Below are 20,510 nucleotides of genomic sequence, written 5' to 3' on the forward strand. Positions count from 1 at the left end.
ACTGTGAGGGTGACAGAGCACTGGAACAGGTTGCCCAGAGAGGTTGTGGAGTCTCCTTCTTTGGAGATCTTTAAAACCCGCTTGGATGCAGCCCTATGCCACGTGCTCTAGGTGACCCTGCATGAGCAGGGGAGTTGCACTYGATGACCTCTGAGGTCCCTTCCAACCTTCGGCATTCTATGATTCTATGATTAAATATTTGTTCCAAAGAGTAGGAGGTTCAGTATTTTAAAAACCAGAAGTTCAAGACTTACCTTTCAAAGGAGGAGCCAATTTTAATCCATGCATTTTTAGCTGATCTAGCACAGCTTCCTTGTTTTCTTCTCTTCCCCAAAAACTCATTTGTACAGGCATGGTAAAGACATTTTTTGCTCCATAAGGGACAATCCTATTAAAAATCAAAAAACAAGACAGAATACCTCATTAATCTTTAAACTTTTAAAACTTTTACAATGAACTTGCTATTTTTTCAGTGAAAGGTATTCCAAAGTGTTCATATTCACTCAAAAGATACAATTTAGCAGACAAGCTTATGCAGTATGAGACCTAAAGCCTTCTAGAGATGCTACCACACACAGTCTAAGGATTCCATAATGGCTTTTCCTTCAGGAATTTGGTCACACTAGCACCTCTGAATGTTATCATATATGGGAAAGAATTAGATGTAACTAATTTAGATGTAGATACTTCAAGAGAGTGAACAGTCTGAAAAAATGAAGCTTTGATCATCATATTAGTGTAAGCTGTTGTTTCTGCCAAAAGAGAGTAATYGGAATAGTTTTCAGAATATGCCAGTACTGTTGCAGGATGGGGATGATTCACCTTGTTTAAGTGGAACARATGTTCTCTCTATCTTGGTAGGATGGGAGAAAACTTATTAGTAGACCAAACAGAGCAGACGGTTAGCGTTCTTTAATCAAGGACAACCTAGAGCTGCTCATTAAAACCTGAAATTTTTTTAACACTTCGCAAGCCGATAAGAAAACTCAAGGCCCATGTATCCTTAAGTGAACTGCTTTCATTATAAAACTAAAAGTCATGCCCAGAGGTCATAAAGATCCTTGCCCTGGTGAAGGTGAAGAAGGTGAAAACCATTCTCCTGAGTATGCATAATAAGAGCCAGAATTATAACTGCAAAAATTAAGGGAAATTATAATTGTATGTAAATTACTAACCAATTAGTGTAAGAGGGATGCACTTGGGATGCTCACTGTGTGTTTATATACAGTTCACAAAGTCAGTAGTGTGGGCTGAATTTGTGGGAGATCATGGAGCACTCCATCTTGCACAAATCCAAAATAAAGAAGCAATCATCTCTCCTGTGCATGTCTCTCCTGTGCACTGGCTCACTGCTCACTGGGCAGCAAATTCATTTTTCAGACAGTGGTGTCAAAACAAAACGCTTCCTTTAGCTTATATTCATGGAACTAAAATAATAATTTGCCCACTTACCCTTCAATTACTGCTAGTTTGTTGTCCATAATGCCTGCCAATGCTGCTGCTAGTTCTTTTTTAATATGACCTACTTGGTCTCCATTCACATTCCTTACTTTCACAGCATTTTTATCATAGGGATTATTGGGCTCCCTTTGCAATGCAACCATTTCATTGTTATTAACCTAACAAAAACAAGATCCCATGCAGAAATATTTAATATACACTTATTCAAATGTCCTGAAACTTAAAGTTAATATAGCATATTATTTTGTTCAGTCACAGTAATAATCTACAATTTACTCAAAATACCAAAAGCATTACAAAAGATTAAACTAATGTCAGCAATTTAAAAAGTACTCTGGAGAGCAAGAACTATATCCAACCACCCACACATCAAATGAACTTAAGTCTTTAAAAACCTGTTTTGTAAAGGAAGATGCATCTCTTTTGGTCAGCCTAAACAGCTCAAGGACCTACACAATTTCTTGCTTTCCGTCGCTTTGAGCCAGCAGATGAGTGATCTACTAAATAACCAAATCAGATTTGTATTTTAATTGTATTTTGAAACATAAAGTTTTATATTATATATTTCCCATGAAGAATTTTGAATACAGCAAGGTGGAGGTGGGGGGCAAATATAAAGGTCTACTGACCTTACGCTTAGTCAAAAATCATGGAAAATTTTATAATTAAAGTTTTTTTTTTTTTTTTTAAGCTGGCCACAGCTCTTTGTTCTGCTTTATTATTTATCATGAACTTACAACTCCTGTGTAGTATCGTAATCCAACAATAGTTCCTCGCAAAGTTCCATATAAGATAGCTGAGTCCGCCTCCTCCTCATTTGTTCCAAAAGTGTCACCAGTGGAGGAGCCTTCTAACCCAAGGTGGGAGCAAAACTCAGAAGACGAATTCTGTGAATAGTTTCTGTCTCCTGTGTGCAAGTTTTGTGGTGAGCACCCCCATGCAGTACTTCTGCAGAATGACACAACATAAATTAATTGACAATTACTTAACAAAAATGAATAATAACTGAATGGTATTTCTTTGTAATCACTATTTTCATCCATTTAAATGATGGCCACTTATAAACCTAGGTCTAACAATTTTATTGTGATAATATTTACCTGGAAAGAGTAAAAAAACCCTTATGTTAAATTATATTTTTCTGCATTTTTATCTCCAATGATTTCATTTAATCAAATTACAATGAAGAAGAGTCGACAACATAACTGACTAAAGTAYGTGCACGTTTTATCATATATTCCCTTGCAGGAGTTTCTTGGTCAACAACACTAAGAATTACTATTATTCTTGCAGATGTAGTTATGTTTCCAATTGCAGTTGGCGCAGTAGCCTTTCCACGTGCTTCTCAAACACCAGTTTATTGGATCTAAGAGAAAGGTCATAAAAGTGTCGATAACCAGTTGTATTTATGACTTCATTCCTATAGATCCACAAGAGACATCAAAGAGGAATAGACATACTTGTGAGTTGCAAAGCTAACAAAACAGTTCCCTATACTTCTATTACACCTTAACATCCCTCTTCAGTGCTTTATATAGCTTTAGAAATAACCAGCTACTCCAACCTGACACAAGGACTGACACTGTTTATCTGCACTGTAAGTTTCCAGCTGCCAGGTTCCCTCTCTGATGAAAAGAAACACCTAACAACCCCTGCACCGGAATGGTAACTAATGGATAGAAAGGCCTGCTGTCACAGGTCAGATGCACATTCAAGTTAAAGCAAACAAGTCAAGGGTTGTTTTTAATAACATGCGGCAGCAAAATCTTCATACGCGCTTAAACAAGCATGTAACTGCTCAAGGTCTTTTGAAAATCACATTTCATGCKTTCTCTGCAGCGCGGCATTGCTACCCGTTGGTGTCTTTGCAACCTAACACCTAGAACCCCTGTCCACACTGCATGTTCTCAATCGCCAGAACCACTTGAGCAGTTTGCSGAGCAGGTGGCAGGGGACTAGCAAAGGCAGAGCCGCCCGCCCTGCGGGACTCAGGAGTGGCTTAGAAGGCCCGGCGTGGCGGGCAGAAGGCGCCGCAGGCCCCCCACGCTCTCTGCCGCGCCCGCCAGCCCGGAGGCGCCCGCCGAGCCATGGAGCAGCCAGCGGCCACCGAGGCCGCCGCTGGCGACCGAGCACAGCGCGCCCGGCCGCCCGCACGCCGCCACCGCCCCCGCCTCACTTGCAAGGCCTCCACGACATGGCGGCGGCCTTGGCACCGCTCAGACCGGCCTCGCACCGCCCCGCGCCTCAGGCCTGACTGACAAATGGCCACCGCCAATCGCCGCCGGACAGGCGCGGATGCCGACCAATAGCGACAGCGCGAACCCGACGGGGGCAGTGTCTTCCTTGCTTCCCCATCAGGCATCGGCGGCGCAAAGCGGGTGGCTCGGCCTGGCCCCGTCTTCCCGCCTCGGCCACTGCTCGGGGCGGCCCGCGCCGGACATCGGCAGTGACGTGGGACGCGTGCAATTAACCCGAACAGTGATAAACAGTGATAAGCGGGGTAATAYTGCTCATGGGTTTGGAAAGACGCCAGGAAATAAATACCCACAGACTGCCACAATCGCGTTTTGTGAAAACTCAAAATAGTAGTCTGATTTACAGAGTAGCTCGGTAAAAGCACTTGGTGCACTAGTAACAGATASAGTATATTTATAAGTTCCTGCATGGATTCTGAAGACCACCTTGGTCAGCGGTAGTTAAAAGCATGCATCGCTTTGCAGTATTGAGACAGACCTGTGAAAGTTCCTACATTGATTGTAGACAGTATTTGCAGTTATACGAAACTGAAAAAGTACAGATGGTTCAGTCTCTTAGAGACGCATTGCCATAATTCTTGGTTGTTTTAAGAGGGTGTTTCTCCATCCTTTAAAAATTGCTTTTGATTTCAGTCTAAGAGATCTTGCAAATAGAAATGTTATTCAAGCAAAAGCCTTTTCTTGAATTTACAGAGAAATTCTCACAGATTCAATGATATAAGATGGAATTTTAAACCTCTGCTTTTGGTCCATTCAAATTTTAAGGTCACAAATACCGAATACAATTTCTACTACAACTTTTATAATAAAGCTATAAATTTCCAAAAAGAAAAGAAGACTATGATTTTATAAAAGTACTTCTATATACTTCTGGACAAAACTGATAGAACTTACAAGGATTTGCAGATTTATCAAATCCCAAAGTAGCAAACACAGTTCATTCACAGCAATTTTCCTAACGAATTTCTTTTACAAACCAGACTATTTGCTTTTGGTTCCTTACTCTGGCAATCCATGCTGCAGAATTCCGTTTTTGGACAAACCAGGAGACCATCAAGGGAGCAGAGTCTAATACTCTACTTCCAACATCCACAGTGCCACAAAAACTCACAATAGAGTGTCTTGAACTCAGAATAATATGACTGAAACAGTTCACTGCTCTCTCCTGACATTTAATATTGCTTCACATTCACAGAATCACAGAATATTTAAGGTTGGAAGGGACCTCTACAGATCATCTAGTCCAACCTTCCTGTTCAAGCAGGCACACCTACAGCATGTGACACAGGGTGGCATCCAGGAGGGTTTTGAAGACCTCCAAAGAAGGAGACTCCACAACCTCCCTGGGYAGCCTGTTCCACTGMTCTGTCACCCTAACAGTAAAGAAGTTSCTCCTCACCTGGAGAYGGAACTTMCTGTGCTTCAGCTTGTGGCCATTACCCCTCGTCCTGTCGCTGGCCACCAGTGAAAACAGCCTGTCCCCTTCCTCCCTGCATTCAGCTTTAAATATTAAAAGTCCTTCAGAAACCAAGGTTCGTTCCTTCCTTCCCTCCTTCCTTCCTTCCTATCCCCATGCTATTTCCCCTCAGTGTGAATTCTCTTGCATTTCATACTATGCTTGTAAGATTTTTCTTGTCTGATTTTCTACAGACCACAAACATAGACCTGGACATCTTTAAAATCACAGTTATACTTCAGTTTGGTTATTTTTGTGTCTGGTATGATTCATATGGCTGAGAACACCTTGAACATCAACACACAGTGGTTGAAGATCAACATACACTAACACATACCTAAGCGTTAGGTATAGTTTATATATAATTTATAGTTTGTGTTTTTAAAATGACTGTATTTTCTTCATCAGAAGTTTAGTAGCTACGTATAAAGTGGTGATCAGACATCAAGTCCTTTCAGATTTTTTTTTAAGACTAAATGCAAGCTTACAGATTTCCCCTTTAATACTCAAGAGATAGCTCAAGACTTCTCAGCAATATTGGAAAATATCATTTTGCCTGTCTTCCAGAACAAGAAAAGGCACAAAACAGCGACAAAAAGCATTAGCGACAAGTCTAGGAGACTCAGGCTAGTTGCTGAAAAGATGCTACAAAGGAAAGACATAAACACTGCTGCTGCTGCTACTGCTGCTGCTGCTGCTACTGCTGCTGCTGMTGATGAGAAGCACCACCTCTTGGAAAGGGCCACTGCCAAAAATCTGAGCCTTTCCATGCTTTGTATGACCATAGCAAGGATTTTACCTAAGAGTCCGCCCAATTTGCTTAGTTACCCATCATTCTAATATAACTCATACACTGACTTTTTGACTAGCAAAGAAATCTTACCAACTTTTTTATTTCAAAATCATTATATATACACACACACACACACACACGTGTGTACATATATATAAAAGCAAGGACTCTGGTGCATTTCTATCATAGACACGCAAGGTATCTGGCAACTTTAAAAATGAGGAGAATTAACAAATTATAAATGCTGAAGTGAGTATATTTTCAAATGTCCTGTTTCTGGAACTGTAACTGTTACCATGTTAAGCAGTGGTGAACATAAGCCAGTTCATATACTTGGGCTAGTAATGACTTAGTATTATTTATCTATATGTATCTATATGCATTTTTAATGTAGAATATTTAACTTTTAACTAACTACAATAGTATGCTGTAGCTTTCATTTAAAAATCTGAATTAAAGCTAACACACTACATCTACCTTTTCTGTTGCATTTTTACTGTATCAAAAAATGAAGAAATTCATTCACATGCAATCACATGAACTGCTAATATTTTGCTCTCTCAACATGGAAGTTTTGCAGAAAAATGAAGAAAAAAAAATAGAACAGACTGCCTGGAATACACGGGGGAAAAATACTATTTAAAACTTTCAATCACTTTCAAATTTATCCATTATTAAGGATCACAAAAATAATGTACTGGGGAACTTATTCAACTCAGCGGCAATCCAAACACTAATTATATTATTAAGCACAAACTAAGCACACAGATGGAACTGCAACAATTTCTTCTTCTGGTGCCATCATCTCTCATTGTACAGAGACATAAGGATTTGAATCATCTAGCAAATAAGAGAGCTTGCAGACTTGGTGCCACAGTCTGGCTCCGTCTTAAATTTTACAATGACTAGGCATCCACATGCACCCAGAAAAAATACCACAGAAACTAAGCAGCCATCTGAAAGCTCTCATGGCTTTACAGGATCACATGATAAATGAAACCATCTTAAACACAGTCCTTAGCCACATTGCTTAAGTGAAGCTTCAGGACAGATGATCCATCAACACCATGATGAAGATATCTTTTATCACGGCAGTCTTCACTGAACAAACAAGCAGCACAACACTAGCAGGTACCAGGCACTGATCTCAATTTTAGGCTGCTTTCAGAATTGCAATTGGTTAAGTGCAGCTTTCATAAGGATGGTTGGTTGCCAATTGCTTGCAGAGAGATCTTACTAAGAATCTGAAATCAAGCCTTATGGGCAAACCCCCGAAACAAAGAGCATCTTCAGCTTAGTGTAGGTTTTTGAATACATAGCAAGAATATAGTTTGCATGAATAGAATGTGAATTGTTTGAAGATTAAAGTAACGCTTCCCCTCCTCCCCCCGCATTTGTTACTTTCAGGCAGCCGTCTGAACAAAATATTTTTTTCTTCAAATTTCACTAACTTCATCAGAGAGAACAACCTGGACTGAATATTCCTTCATACAAGACCATTAATAAGAAATGACCAGGTTAAAAAGTCAAAGGTTGGAACAAGCACAAAGAACTATTTAGACTGAAATACTTTACAATTTGGACTGAAAATGCAATAAAAAAAATAAAAGTTTTAGCTATATATATTTTTTCTCTATGAGATCTCTCAGACTGCTTTGCATAACTGGTGTTACATGACAATAATCCCTGCTCCTACTAAAGAAACTCACAATGCATTTACTGCATTTCTGCGGACCAGCCCGGTCTTCTCTCTGTTGCAGCCTCCTGCACCCACCATGAGGAATCTCTATGCAGTAGCGGTCACACGAGGAGGGTACACCCCGAACACTGGAAAAGCACCAAGTTTTGCCTGACACAGCTGAAGCCTGTGGTGCGGCAGCTCCCGCAGAAAGCATCAAACCTTCTGCTCTGAAAGCCTCATTTCTACCGCTGGAGGGCACTTGCGGCCTCTCACGCCGCACTTTTCCTCGCGGCCGCTGTGGAGGGACACCACGCGCCGCCCCCSACACTCCGCACCCTCCTCGCGACCTCGTCAAGCCGGCCGCGGTACGAAGCATCTCCAGCCGGGCAGCACTCTGCTGCCATTGCCACTTCCAGAAGCCTGCGGAGCCGGTGCGAGAGCAACCGCTCGCCGCTGGTCCCCGCTAGGACACCCACTGAGGGCAGAAGGCACGCACTGAGGCGAGATGAGCGCCTCAAGGAGCGCGGGGGTCTCCGGCTCCGCGCCCAGCCCCACGCCCGCCGCGCGGCACCGCCTCAGCGCTTTCCCGCTCAGGGGGGCGCGAGCAGCCCGCGCGCCTGCAGTCCAGAGTGTAACAACCACCACCCCACGTGGGAAGACGACGACGCTCAGCTAATCAGAGGCCTCCATTCCCCGCCGCACAGTACTGGAACCAGCCAATGGGAAGGCAGGGCGCGCGGGCGTGAGGCGCGAGGCGGGTGACCGTTGACAGTTGGTGCTGTTCGGCGCAGAGAGGCGGACGCGGTCTGGCATAGCCGAAACTCCTAACCTCAGCAAGGCAACATGGTGGGAAACGGGATCCTCGTGACTGGGGAGAGAAGGGGAATTGGGGACCGCATCTTTTGTGACAGGTCCGGGGAGTTCAGGGTTGCGTGTGCTGGAACAAGACTTGTAGGGAGCACCCGTGAGGAGGTTTTGCAGCAGCAGCAAGGTGGAATGATTTGGGAGGAGAGAAACTTGTGTAAAACAGTTCGGGGGAGGTTAGGTGTGGAAAGGGGTGCGTATGTAGTTGGATGAGAGCGTATACAAAAGCAATGAAGTGCTCTTAATAGCATGCCGGGTGCACTAAATAGTAGAGGGAAGATAAGGAGCAGACTAAAACACTCGAACAGACTCGAGTAGCAAAGAGATGATACGAAATGAGGTGTCATGAACCAACCGTTATGCTTCCACTTTGATTGTCTTGGTTTTCAAATCTTGTGAGCGTTGTGCGCAGCCAATCAGAGGAGAGGAGTCTGAGCGACGGCCAATAGCGTGGCGCCGTTTGGTGGCGAGAGGCGCATTGCCGAAGGGGCGGGATTGGTGGTTGAGCTTTGGCGCCTCTTCCTCAGGCCCAGAAAGTCACATGTCGGCAAGTAGCAGGAAGCTGGAAATGGTCAGGTGGCAAGAAAGCCATGGAAATACGGGGCAGACTGAATGGACGTGGAAATGAGGGCAGCTAATTTCACTGACAAAACCACGATGGTGAGAATTAAAACATGGAATCAAGGAGACGAGATTGGAAAGATGTGTCCAAACACCCTACTTTTTTCTTTTCCACTTCCACTTTTCCTAGAGATGTGGTAACAACCAGCTAGAAGGTTATTTAAGTTTCTGATGTAAGGAGGGGGAAAAGAATTTATTGAGAACAAATGTATACAACCTACATGCTTAGCTTTATCAAAGCTCATAAAAAGTGGGCAGATGACACTTGATTGGGACACTGAGATAGGTTAGTAGAGGAATCCAAACACATAGAGATTGTCAGTGACCGAATATCTCTTTATTATTAAATAAAGCATTATTATGAGATACTATACAGGGAAGGTTCATGCAATGTTTACTGTATGCATGACCTGGCAACAAATTGAAGAAATTTTGAGTTACTACTATATATAGAAGTCTTCCAATTAAAGAAAAGTGAAAAAAATAGCAAGAATATCAAAGAAACAATATGCATCCAGCATGGTAAGGGATGGTGTTTTCATCCCATGTGCTTATACAAAATATGCCATCTATAGCCCCTAAAATCTAAACCCTCTATCAAGGTCAGCTGAGGTAAGTGCAGTCTTCCCAGCAGCAGACAATTTCATCAGTACTATCACCACTTAGACATTGCCAGGCAATAATTGCAATAGAAGAATAATGGTAATAAAGCCCCCAGATAACTAGTTACTAATGACAATTACATCTGGAGGACAGGTATGTCTGTACCCCCTGTTTTAATTATTTTTTTAATTTGCAGCGTGAATGCATATCTATCCATGTCGGTCAGGCTGGTGTTCAGATTGGCAATGCATGCTGGGAATTGTATTGTCTGGAACACGGGATCCAACCTGATGGTCAGATGCCCAGTGATAAAACTATTGGAGGTGGAGATGATTCATTTAACACTTTCTTCAGTGAGACAGGAGCTGGTAAACATGTTCCCAGAGCGGTATTTGTGGACCTTGAGCCAACTGTAGTTGGTATGTACCAAACTTCAAATATTTTTCATATGAAGTGCTATTTTCTTCACTTCTTTGAATCTGAAAGAATTGAAATATGGTCTTTCTCAGGGTAACACTTGGAAAAAATGAACTGTTTTACAGCCTGTGGAAAATCCCTAAATTGCTGTATTGTATATAGAGATTGGTTTAATTTCTATTCAGAATCTTGTCTATATAGTTTTTTGAACTACCTCCATATTCATGAATTCAAACATTGCTTTGGAAGCATCTGTTTTCCTTTAAACAAAGGGGCTGAAGTTGTGCCAATCATTTACAATAATTTAAACAAGCTGCAGGAATAGCCAGTGTCTACAGCTAGCATCTACATTTTATTTTGGCTTGTAGGCTTACTTAATACGTAGTTACTATCAGCACAAAAAATTGAGCAGATCGGTGTTATGTCCTTGTGTTACTTTGATTTTCTTTATTCATAGATGAAGTACGTACAGGCACATATAGGCAGTTATTCCATCCTGAACAGCTCATTACTGGGAAGGAAGATGCAGCAAATAATTATGCCAGAGGCCATTATACCATTGGAAAAGAGATTGTTGATCTAGTGCTAGATCGGATTCGCAAACTGGTAAGCATTTACACTACAAGTCAGTATTTAAAATAACTGATACTGTTCTTTGCTTTTAAGCATGGGTAATATTTTTAAGTTGATCTCCCTGCCCTACCTCCCTCTCATCTGAGTTAAATAACTATTCACTCCATAAAAACAGCTTTTTTTAAACAACTGAAACATCATTGTCTGAAGGTATTTTAAGGATTCCTCATAACATTATAAATCCCCTAAATGAGTGTAGTTATGGCATTACACACTAATGTTTTGTTATTTTCAACTTGAATCATGCTGTTATGCATCATGCAAAACATTTCTGGTACGTTAAACCTCAGGACTTAGTTGAACGTTTAGCAATTTAAAATATTTTTTCTAGTATATTCTGACATCATATTGGGAAAAATTCATATGATGATGTAATTCAAAGTGAAAAACTGATTGCCTGACTAGTTAAATTAGGAAACATCAAAAAACTTGCTTTCAACACTTTGATACTTACTGCATGCTTGAATAGAATCTGTTTGCTTTCCCAACGCTGTAACCCAGTTATATATTTTTTCTAATTTAATAGTGGTGTACAGCTGTTCTTGCTTACAGTAGTATTAAAGTGACATCAATGACYAATTCAGCTCTTTCACACGAAACTGTTAATGTTCAGTAGAGGGTACAAAGAGACACTAGCAGTTCTGAATAAAAGGTATGCAACTTCAAGGATGCCGGTATTTTTATTATAACAATCTAAAACTAATAAAAATTATTCTTATTACTATTACTTTTATTTAATATTACCATCTCCAAAGTCATTAATAGCATTTTCTTTTCTCCTACCTTTTTTTTTTTATCCCATTATAGGCTGATCTGTGTACAGGGCTGCAAGGTTTCCTTATCTTTCACAGTTTTGGAGGCGGCACTGGTTCAGGATTTGCATCTCTCCTCATGGAAAGGCTCTCTGTTGACTACGGCAAAAAATCTAAATTAGAGTTTGCAATTTATCCAGCACCACAGGTTTCCACTGCTGTAGTGGAACCCTACAACTCAATTCTAACTACCCACACAACATTGGAGCATTCAGACTGTGCTTTCATGGTAGATAATGAAGCTATTTATGATATATGTCGTCGCAATCTTGATATTGAGCGGCCTACTTATACCAATTTAAATCGACTAATTGGGCAAATTGTCTCCTCCATCACAGCCTCCTTGCGTTTTGATGGAGCCCTCAATGTAGATCTGACAGAGTTTCAGACTAACCTTGTTCCATATCCACGAATCCATTTTCCTCTTGCAACATATGCCCCTGTCATCTCTGCTGAAAAAGCATACCATGAGCAGTTATCAGTGGCTGAAATTACCAATGCTTGTTTTGAACCAGCCAACCAAATGGTAAAATGTGACCCTCGTCATGGCAAGTATATGGCCTGCTGTATGCTATATAGAGGTGATGTTGTTCCCAAAGATGTTAATGCAGCTATTGCTACTATCAAGACTAAGCGAACCATTCAGTTTGTGGATTGGTGCCCAACTGGATTCAAGGTACTTGCGTAACTTAGAAATTATCTGATATAGGAAGTATTAGGAATTGCATAGTATTTGAAGGCAATCATTCTACAGTATCATAATGTCGTTGCTTCTGAGCATTCTAAAATGTTAGCTATTGCAACAGGAATGAAAATTCCATATAAAGTTATGAACATAAACGTAACAATTATATGCATAGGCAGTACTGAGGATGTGAAAACAGTTTACAAATAGATGACTACTGAATAATTACACTGTATTTTTATTATATATGTTAAACTTGACAAAAGTTAGTTAAACTGAAAACACTGTTTTCAGTGATCTGAGTAGTACTTCAATGAAGTAACTTCTCAAAACAATTAAAGATATGTTAAAATGACAGATGCTGTTAACTGCTAGGTCTGTATTCCAATGACACAACTTTAGTAGGGCCCACTTCTACTGCTGGGGCAATAGTTTTTTGTTTTGTTTGTATGTTTTTTTTTTTAAACTCCCAAATGTAGACTTTTTACCAGATCAATATCAGATTCTCCATCAAGGATTTTGTCCAACTATTAACCACACACTCAGGATTTGGAAAGACCAGACCTTTATCTTAGACTCTACAGTTAGCTCTCACTTTCACTGGTTTCTTCCATGGTCCCTCTAGGCTCATTTTTGTTCCTACACATTACATACCATAATCTGCAGGGAAAGCAATACTATAGATCAGCCTATCTCAATGCTAGTCCAAGTTGACTTGATCCTGTAATTAGGATTTTGTTAACAGTTTTGATAAAAAGTAATGATAAGCTTGTTTATTTCTTCATAACTATGGTGTGTTTTTTTAAATTAATGACAGAAATACGTTTTGAAGGATTAGCATTCACTGCAGAAGTTTTTATTTTCTTTTCTTGAAGGTGGGAATTAACTATCAGCCTCCAACTGTGGTGCCAGGTGGTGACCTTGCAAAAGTGCAACGAGCTGTGTGTATGCTGAGTAACACAACTGCTATTGCTGAAGCATGGGCTCGTCTTGACCATAAATTTGATCTCATGTATGCTAAGCGTGCCTTTGTACACTGGTATGTTGGAGAAGGAATGGAGGAAGGAGAATTTTCTGAGGCTCGAGAAGATCTGGCTGCCCTTGAAAAAGATTATGAAGAAGTTGGAGTAGATTCAGTGGAAGCAGAAGCTGAAGAAGGGGAAGAATATTAAGAAAACTTAAGTCTGAAAATGTATTTCAACAACAAAAATAATTCAGAATCCTGTTCACTTGTTTGATTTTTTCAAATAAAGCTTTAAAGTTCTACCTACTGTTCTATACTCGCTAAGCAAGTACCATTTTAATTTGTACCTTTTGTTGGCATCCAGGCATATGCAAATTGTAAAATAAATCAGAAAGTCACGTCTAACTTTCTGTGATATTGACATGTTCTATGACATATCCTACCTTCATTTTGCTTTCTCCCAAGCAGGAAACTGTTTCCACTCAGGTTGTTTCGGAACATTATGATTATTCCAAGTCTGTCTGCGCAATATCGAGGAACCGGACTGAGCTCTTAGGATCTCCCCTTGAGATTGGCTTCACAAAAGACTTAAGTAAAAATTCTTGAAGTTCTTGAGGTACCACTTAATACTACTGTACACAAGTGATTCATTTGACTACAGTTGTACTATATGCCATTGCACTTTTGAACGGAACTAGTACTTCATCCTAAATTTATTGTTAACATAARACTTAACATTTTCCAAAGAAAAAAAATGGGGGACATTCCATAAAAAGTAAATTTTCTAACGGGAAAGGTTCCATGCCTTTGACTTCCTTAAGGTAAAAGGAAAAATAAAAGATCTAACATCTGGTTTAAAAATACCCTTGTCATTTTTTCAAAGTTGCTCTATTAGAGCAACTAAGTATTTTATGAATATTCTTTAAGAGTATATTTAGTAATTTTACAGGTATTTATGAAATACTGAACTCATAGGACAGTCAGCTCAGGTAAAGACTGGTGGTCCACTGAATTGGAATTGTTCTGAATCCTGAAAAGGTGAGAAAATTTCTATATGTTACATAAAATTAGAAGAGGAAACAGTCTAATTTTTTTACTACATATGCTAAAGATACCCTGAAATAAATTATTTTCAGAAATACTAGTAACTAGGATTTGTATAGCATCCCATGTATGCAGTTTATGAAGTTCTAAAGAAAAAAAAATGCCTTTGTTTTTGCATCTAGGATACTGAAATAAGTCCAACCAGAGCAACCCGTGCTCGGCTGCTGCCACTACGGCCTAACCCCGCTCTGAGCCGCCTACCCCACCCACCGCAAGGGGATCGACTCGGAACATACTGCACATTGACCAAGAGCTGCATTCGCKAGGCGCCTCCCAGCCCAGCGCTAGGTGCCGCCTACGCAGAGCGACGTCCCGTGCGAACCGGGAGGGTCCCGGAGGGCGCCAACGTGGCACCGAGCTCGCGGAGACACCGCCCAGCAACGGCCCGAGCACCGCGGCACAGGGAGCAGGCGCAGCCGTGCGCGCAGGCGCCGTCACGCTCAGCTCCGCGCTGCGGAAGTGCGGCTGTACCCGGCGGCGCGGCCACTGAGGCGGCCATGGTGCAGCTCTACAACCTGCACCCTTTCGGGTCGCAGCAGGTGGTGCCCTGCAAGCAGGAGCCGGCGCACTTTTGCTGTGGCCAGGACGAACTCTTTGTGGCCTGTGCGGCGGCCAGCTGCGGGGTGGAGGTGTTCGCCGTGCGCGAGCAGGGCCGCTGCGAGCCTCTGGGCTCCTTCGCCACGCTGGGAGCCGTGCTGCGCATGGCGCACAGCCGCGCAGGTTTGCGCCGGCGCCGCGGGGGGTCGCCCGGATGCCGCGGAGGGCTCGGGCGGATCACAGGGACAGTACCGGTGCAGGGCACGGGGCTCGGGCGGGTTGCGGTGCTGGACTGGGGGCTCGAAGGCCGCTAACGGTGCTACCATTCTCTGCAGGAGACTATGTGGTAACAATTGAAGAGAAAAACAAAGCAACTTTCTTAAGAGCATACACGAACTGGAGATGCATGTCATCTGGGAGCCCTCGCGTGTGCGTCCGCATGGTGGGTCACAAGATGGAAGAGTCATACACTGAGGCCTTGAAAGAACAGATGTCAATTGTGGAAATGCCACTTTCAGATCCTCCACTGTGCGTTTCGTGTTGTCCTGTGAATGGAAATCTTCTTGTGGGCTGCAAAAATAAACTGGTTATGTTCAGTTTGAAATACCTGGTCATAAACCCAAACTTCACTGTTTTGGATTTTGAACGCTCCTTAATTTTACACATTGATAATGTAATTCCAGCTGAAGTTGCATTTTGTAGCAGATATATAGCCGTAACAACGGAGCTGGATGTCCTGATGCTGAAACTGGAACTGGCCCAGCAAGATACGGACAGCATGGGGCAACGTGCATGTGATGCTAATACACTGCAGGCACCTGTGGACAGAGGTAAGTGAAGAGTCTACATATAAATATATGTGCTAGAATCTTTTAACTGATTCTTGTTACTTTCAAAGTAGTTCCATAAAAATTGTTACCCCTCAAAAAATATTTCCAGATAGTCGTATGACTGTTACCTTGAATATTTTAGGACGTGTTGTACTGCCTGTAGTTAGAGACAAGGCCTAAAACAAATATGCCTTTGCTCTGCAGACACTTGCAGGATAGTACAAGCTCTGTAGCCACAGGATTATGTCTGTTCTGTGATGCCATCAAAGGCCACATCCAAGTGGTTGTAGTTCTGTGTGCTGCATTCAGAGTTTTTTTTTTTCCATCGATAACACTGTCCCAATGTCTCTTCAAAGTAAGAAGTGGGAGGCCAATACAGAATGCGATTCATGAACTACAAAGTAGATCATGATTATTGGTGTACGCATGGAACTTGGAAAAATTTCTTGAGAGTGAGGGTGACAGAACCCTGGAACAGGCTGCCTGGAGAGGTTGTGGAGCCTCCTTATGAAGGGATCTTTAAAACCCACTTGGATGCAGCCTGTGTAACATGCTCTAAGTGACCCTGCACGTGCAGGGGGAYTAAATGATCTCTAGAGGTCCCTTCCAACCTTAATGATTCCGTGATTCGATATTTTAGATGGGATTTTATGGCAACACCTGTACACTTCTGCACCTATTTTCAAGATCGGAACCTGGGTGAGGAGGGAGTAAGCATGTCTCTTTTCAGCATTTTGTTTTCTTTTGGGGTTTGCTATAAACTCTTAGAAAACCTAGAAATGGATTACTGCTTAAGTTAGTAGGCTGTATTCTCCCATATTGCAAGCAACTTGTGCTTGTATAAATCACCTTCTGCCTCTCTGAAAAGATGGAAAAAAGTCTTTAAATTGTTGTTTGTCAAAAAGTTGTTCATTTGTAATTGAAAAAATTAAAAATGAAAAGATGTTATTTTAGAAGTGGAAACTTTACCTAGGAAAAAAAGCTTAAAAAAAGACTTTCCAGATAGGGAGAGTGCAGGCTGGAATTTTTCTCATTGACAGAAGACAGATCTTAATTCAGAGAATAGTTTCATGCCTCTAATTTTTATTACTTAAAATTACATAAAATTACTTAAATTTATATATATCAAATTTATATATATCAAATTTATATATATCAAATTTATATATATCAAATTTATATATATCAAATATATCAATAACAAAAGGAAGGTCAGGGAGAACGTGGGTCCAATAGTGAATGGGGTGGGTACCCTGGTTACAAAAAACACGGACAAAGCAGAGCTGCTGAATGCTGCCTTTGCTTCCGTGTTTGTCAGGGGCAGCCCTCTAGAATCCCAGCCCCTAGGGACACAGGAAGAGAGCCAGAGAGAGGAAGGCTTGCCTTGGGTAGAGGAAGAGTGGGTCAGAGAGCATCTAGGGAGCCTCGACACCCACAAATCCATGGGCCCTGATGGGATGCACCCCAGAGTGTTGCGGGAACTGGCAGATGTCCTAGCCGAGCCGCTCGCCATCATCTTTCGAAGGTCCTGGAGAACGGGGGAGGTGCCGGAGGACTGGAAGAAAGCCAACATCACTCCAGTCTTCAAAAAAGGCAAGAAGGAGGACYCGAGTAACTACAGGCCCGTGAGCCTCACCTCCATCCCCAGGAAAGTGATGGAGCAGCTCATCCTGGCTGCTCTCTCCAGACACATGGAGCAGAAGAAGGTGCTCAGGAGTAGCCAGCATGGATTCACCAAGGGGAAATCCTGCTTGACTAACCTGATCACCTTCTACGAAGGAATATCTAGCTGGATAGATGAGGGCAGAGCGGTGGATGTCATCTATCTGGATTTGAGCAAGGCTTTTGACACTGTCCCTCACAGCATCCTCCTGGGCAAGCTCCAAAGGTGTGGGATAGATGTGTGGACGGGGAGGTGGATTAGGAATTGCCTCGATGGCAGGGTGCAGAGAGTGGTTGTCAATGGTGCGGAGTCCAGCTGGAGGCCTGTACTTAGTGGTGTCCCCCAGGGGTCAGTTCTCGGTCCGGTCCTGTTCAACTTATTCATTAACGACCTGGAGGAAGGGCTGGAGTGCTCCCTCAGCAAGTTTGCTGACGATACCAAACTGGGTGGAGTAGCTGATAGCCCTGAGGGCTGTGCTGCCATCCAGAGGGACCTGGACAGACTGGAGGACTGGGCGGCGAGAAACCTCATGAGGTTCAACAGGGGCAAGTGCAGGGTCCTGCACTTGGGGAGGAATAACCCTGGACACCAGTACAGATTAGGGGTGGACCTGCTGGAGAGCAGCCCCGCAGAGAGGGACCTGGGTGTCATGGTGGACAACAAGTTGACCATGAGGCAGCAGTGTGCCCTGGTGGCCAAGAAGGCCAACGGGATCCTGGGGTGCATTAAGAAAAGCGTCTCCAGCACATTGAGGGAAGTGATCATCCCCCTCTACTCAGCCCTGGTGAGGCCACATCTGGAGTACTGCGTCCAGTTCTGGGCTCCCCAGTACAAGAGGGATGTGGAGCTGCTGGAGAGAGTCCAGCGCAGGGCTACCAGGATGATCAGAGGCCTGGAACATCTGCCATATTAGCAAAGGCTGAGAGAGCTGGGCCTGTTCAGCCTGGAGAAGAGGAGGCTGAGGGGGGACCTGATCAGCGTGTATAAATACCTCAAGGGAGGCAGTGAGGAGGAGGGGGGCGGCTTCTTTTCAGTGGTGGACAGTGATAGGACTAGAGGAAATGGCTTCAAACTGAAGCACCAAAAGTTCCACAGGAACTTAAGGAAGCATTTCTTCACTGTGAGGTTGACAGAGCACTGGAACAGGTTGCCCAGAGAGGTTATGGAGTCTCCTTCTTTGGAGATCTTTAAAACCCGCTTGGATGCAGCCCTGTGCCACGTGCTCTAGGTGACCCTGCGTGAGCAGGGCTRTTGGACTCGATGACCTCTGAGGTCCCTTCCAACCTTCGGCATTCTATGATTCTATATTAATTAAAATCAAGAATATGCTTTCTGGATCATAAGTGAGTTTAAGGAGACCTAGCATTCTATCATAGCTGGGTCTTTCCCAGATTAAAACCTTTCTGATCATTCTCAGCTTTTTCTTATTTGATAGCTTGCCATATAGAGCACAGATTATTTGAGTCTTGCCTTATATTGAGCAGTTTATGTGTGGGMCTTTTTTTTTTTTGTGTGTGTGTGTGAGTCAAGACTTCTAGGTGTTATGGCAGTTGAGGCTTTAAATGAAAGACTGTTCCTGTCTTCAGGTCCAGCTCTCTTCATGTTCTAAGCGTTTGAAYGAGACCCCTAATTAGGCAACTGGAGTATTTAATGTACCACCTCAGTTTCTTATTGGAACTGTTTTGAACAATGAATGTATCATTTTCATTGTTCAAAGGTATGAAAGATGATGGCCCTTCAGAGCATACTGTGCAGCTTGAGACAGATGAATTTGTCATCTGTCAGAAGCCAGTGGAACTGCTTGGGGAAGAAAGTAAGTCATGTGAGATACCCATYGTGCTGGAATCAACAGGATTAGCTACAGAAGGTACAGAGTACTTCCAAGTGCGGTATCTGCTTTTCAGGTATTAAAGATGTGTTTTTCTTTTATAGGCTGTATATACATGTATCCTAATACTTCTAAGAAGCCAAGATTCACATCTTATTTCATTTACATTCACATTTGTTCGTATCTTCTTGAAGATATGATTCTGATGTTTTGACTTTGAGACTATTTATAAAGGATACTGCACTGCATAAATGCAGAATTGCCAAAATGGTGAAACATTTTTGGTCATGTGTATCCGAAGCCATATTTTGTTTGAGGAATGTGACCAGTTAYTCTCCTTGAAATGCCATGGAACTTTAATGATTTTGCAGTTTTGGTGATGCTTAAACATTGTCTGCTTTCTACGTTGCTTCCTTATATCTTGCGAAGAGCATTCATGGCAACTCTTGTGAGATATCAAGAGGAGTTGCCATTTGTCAGCATAATTTTTGTAATTGTTTGCTTGTTGAACCCCTAAAGCCAGATTTTACACATCATCTTCTGAAGCAGTTGTTGTATAGAGAAGGCTGCTTTAAAGGATAATGTACAAGAAAACGAACAGTCCTTTTAAAGCTGTGAAATTGTAATCGGGGCACAGCTGACTAAACCTATGCTTTATTTATGCTGTAGCATTCATCAGCCTCAGATGAACCGTTACCTGATTTAGGTACGTCTGAAAGAACTATGCTCTTCTTTTGTCCATCTGTAAGAACAGATTTTATCAAATACCTTAAGCACCAAGAAAGGACACTGTTTTGTTAGTATGAAAACCATTAAATGTTCATCCAAAGTTGAAGAATAATCAATGTCACAGTCCACTGATGAATTTCAAAGCAAAGCAGGGGAAGAAATGACACATTGAGTGCTAGGGAGGAAATACAGGACTGAAGATGGACTGTTTTGTGTATGGTTCAGTCRAATGAAAAGGAGGGAAAAAGACTCAAACCAATGACAACCTATCTTTCAATGAATTTAAACTTTAACATGTAGTCATCTTGTAGGCAAAGAAGATTTTTTGATTGCAAGCGTTTGGAATAGTCTTTTATATGTGACCTTGCTTGTTAGCATCGTCATGCTAATTAGATAAAGAGTAGGCAGAGTAACAGGAGAGCTCAGTAGTGCACAATAACAAGAGTGTCAAGAGTGTTAAAACTTTAGCTATGGCTATTATTGCTGCTTGCTTGTCCAGAGTATCTGGAAATGTGGGTTCTCTGCCCTCTCTGCCCTCTTCTTTTTTTTCCCCCTCCCTCCCCTTTCCTTTTTT

At 42.2% G+C, this 20,510-nt stretch overlaps 3 protein-coding genes across 5 annotated transcripts in view; 2 read left to right on the forward strand and 1 right to left on the reverse strand.

The window, feature by feature from the left end:
• HLTF (helicase like transcription factor) overlaps positions 1-2,863 on the reverse strand; it is a 23,648-nt gene extending 20,785 nt beyond the window's left edge. For all 3 annotated transcript variants that reach the window (XM_026045156.1, XM_026045154.1, XM_026045157.1), the window contains exons 1-3: positions 2,199-2,863; positions 1,453-1,619; positions 255-388 (exon numbers count right to left, since the gene is read on the reverse strand). In XM_026045156.1, the coding sequence (XP_025900941.1) occupies positions 255-388; positions 1,453-1,619; positions 2,199-2,504 (607 nt within the window). In that variant the 5' untranslated portion in view covers positions 2,505-2,863. The remainder of the gene's footprint in view (positions 1-254; positions 389-1,452; positions 1,620-2,198) is intronic.
• Positions 2,864-8,425: 5,562 nt separating this feature from the next.
• On the forward strand, positions 8,426-13,908 carry LOC112952427 (tubulin alpha-3 chain). The gene is made up of 5 exons (XM_026045282.1): positions 8,426-8,492; positions 9,931-10,153; positions 10,609-10,757; positions 11,592-12,272; positions 13,157-13,908. Exons 1-5 carry the CDS (start codon positions 8,490-8,492, stop codon positions 13,451-13,453), a joined length of 1,353 nt encoding a protein of 450 aa, XP_025901067.1. The 5' UTR covers positions 8,426-8,489; the 3' UTR covers positions 13,454-13,908.
• A 910-nt stretch (positions 13,909-14,818) lies between these two features.
• HPS3 (HPS3, biogenesis of lysosomal organelles complex 2 subunit 1) overlaps positions 14,819-20,510 on the forward strand; it is an 18,757-nt gene continuing 13,065 nt past the window's right edge. Inside the window, exons 1-3 of the mRNA XM_026045139.1 lie at positions 14,819-15,069; positions 15,222-15,716; positions 19,097-19,283. Coding sequence (XP_025900924.1) covers positions 14,847-15,069; positions 15,222-15,716; positions 19,097-19,283 — 905 coding nt within the window. The 5' untranslated portion in view covers positions 14,819-14,846. The remainder of the gene's footprint in view (positions 15,070-15,221; positions 15,717-19,096; positions 19,284-20,510) is intronic.

The sequence above is a fragment of the Nothoprocta perdicaria genome, unplaced genomic scaffold (genome assembly GCF_003342845.1).
Source record: "Nothoprocta perdicaria isolate Ctin4 unplaced genomic scaffold, notPer1 scaffold_4, whole genome shotgun sequence".
Classification (NCBI taxonomy): domain Eukaryota; kingdom Metazoa; phylum Chordata; class Aves; order Tinamiformes; family Tinamidae; genus Nothoprocta; species Nothoprocta perdicaria.

Coding starts and splice junctions, on each gene's coding strand:
- LOC112952427 (XM_026045282.1), top strand. Junction 10,154..10,608: donor CCTTGAGCCAACTGTAGTTG/GTATGTACCAAA, acceptor CTTTATTCATAG/ATGAAGTACGTACAGGCACA. Junction 12,273..13,156: donor GGTGCCCAACTGGATTCAAG/GTACTTGCGTAA, acceptor CTTTTCTTGAAG/GTGGGAATTAACTATCAGCC.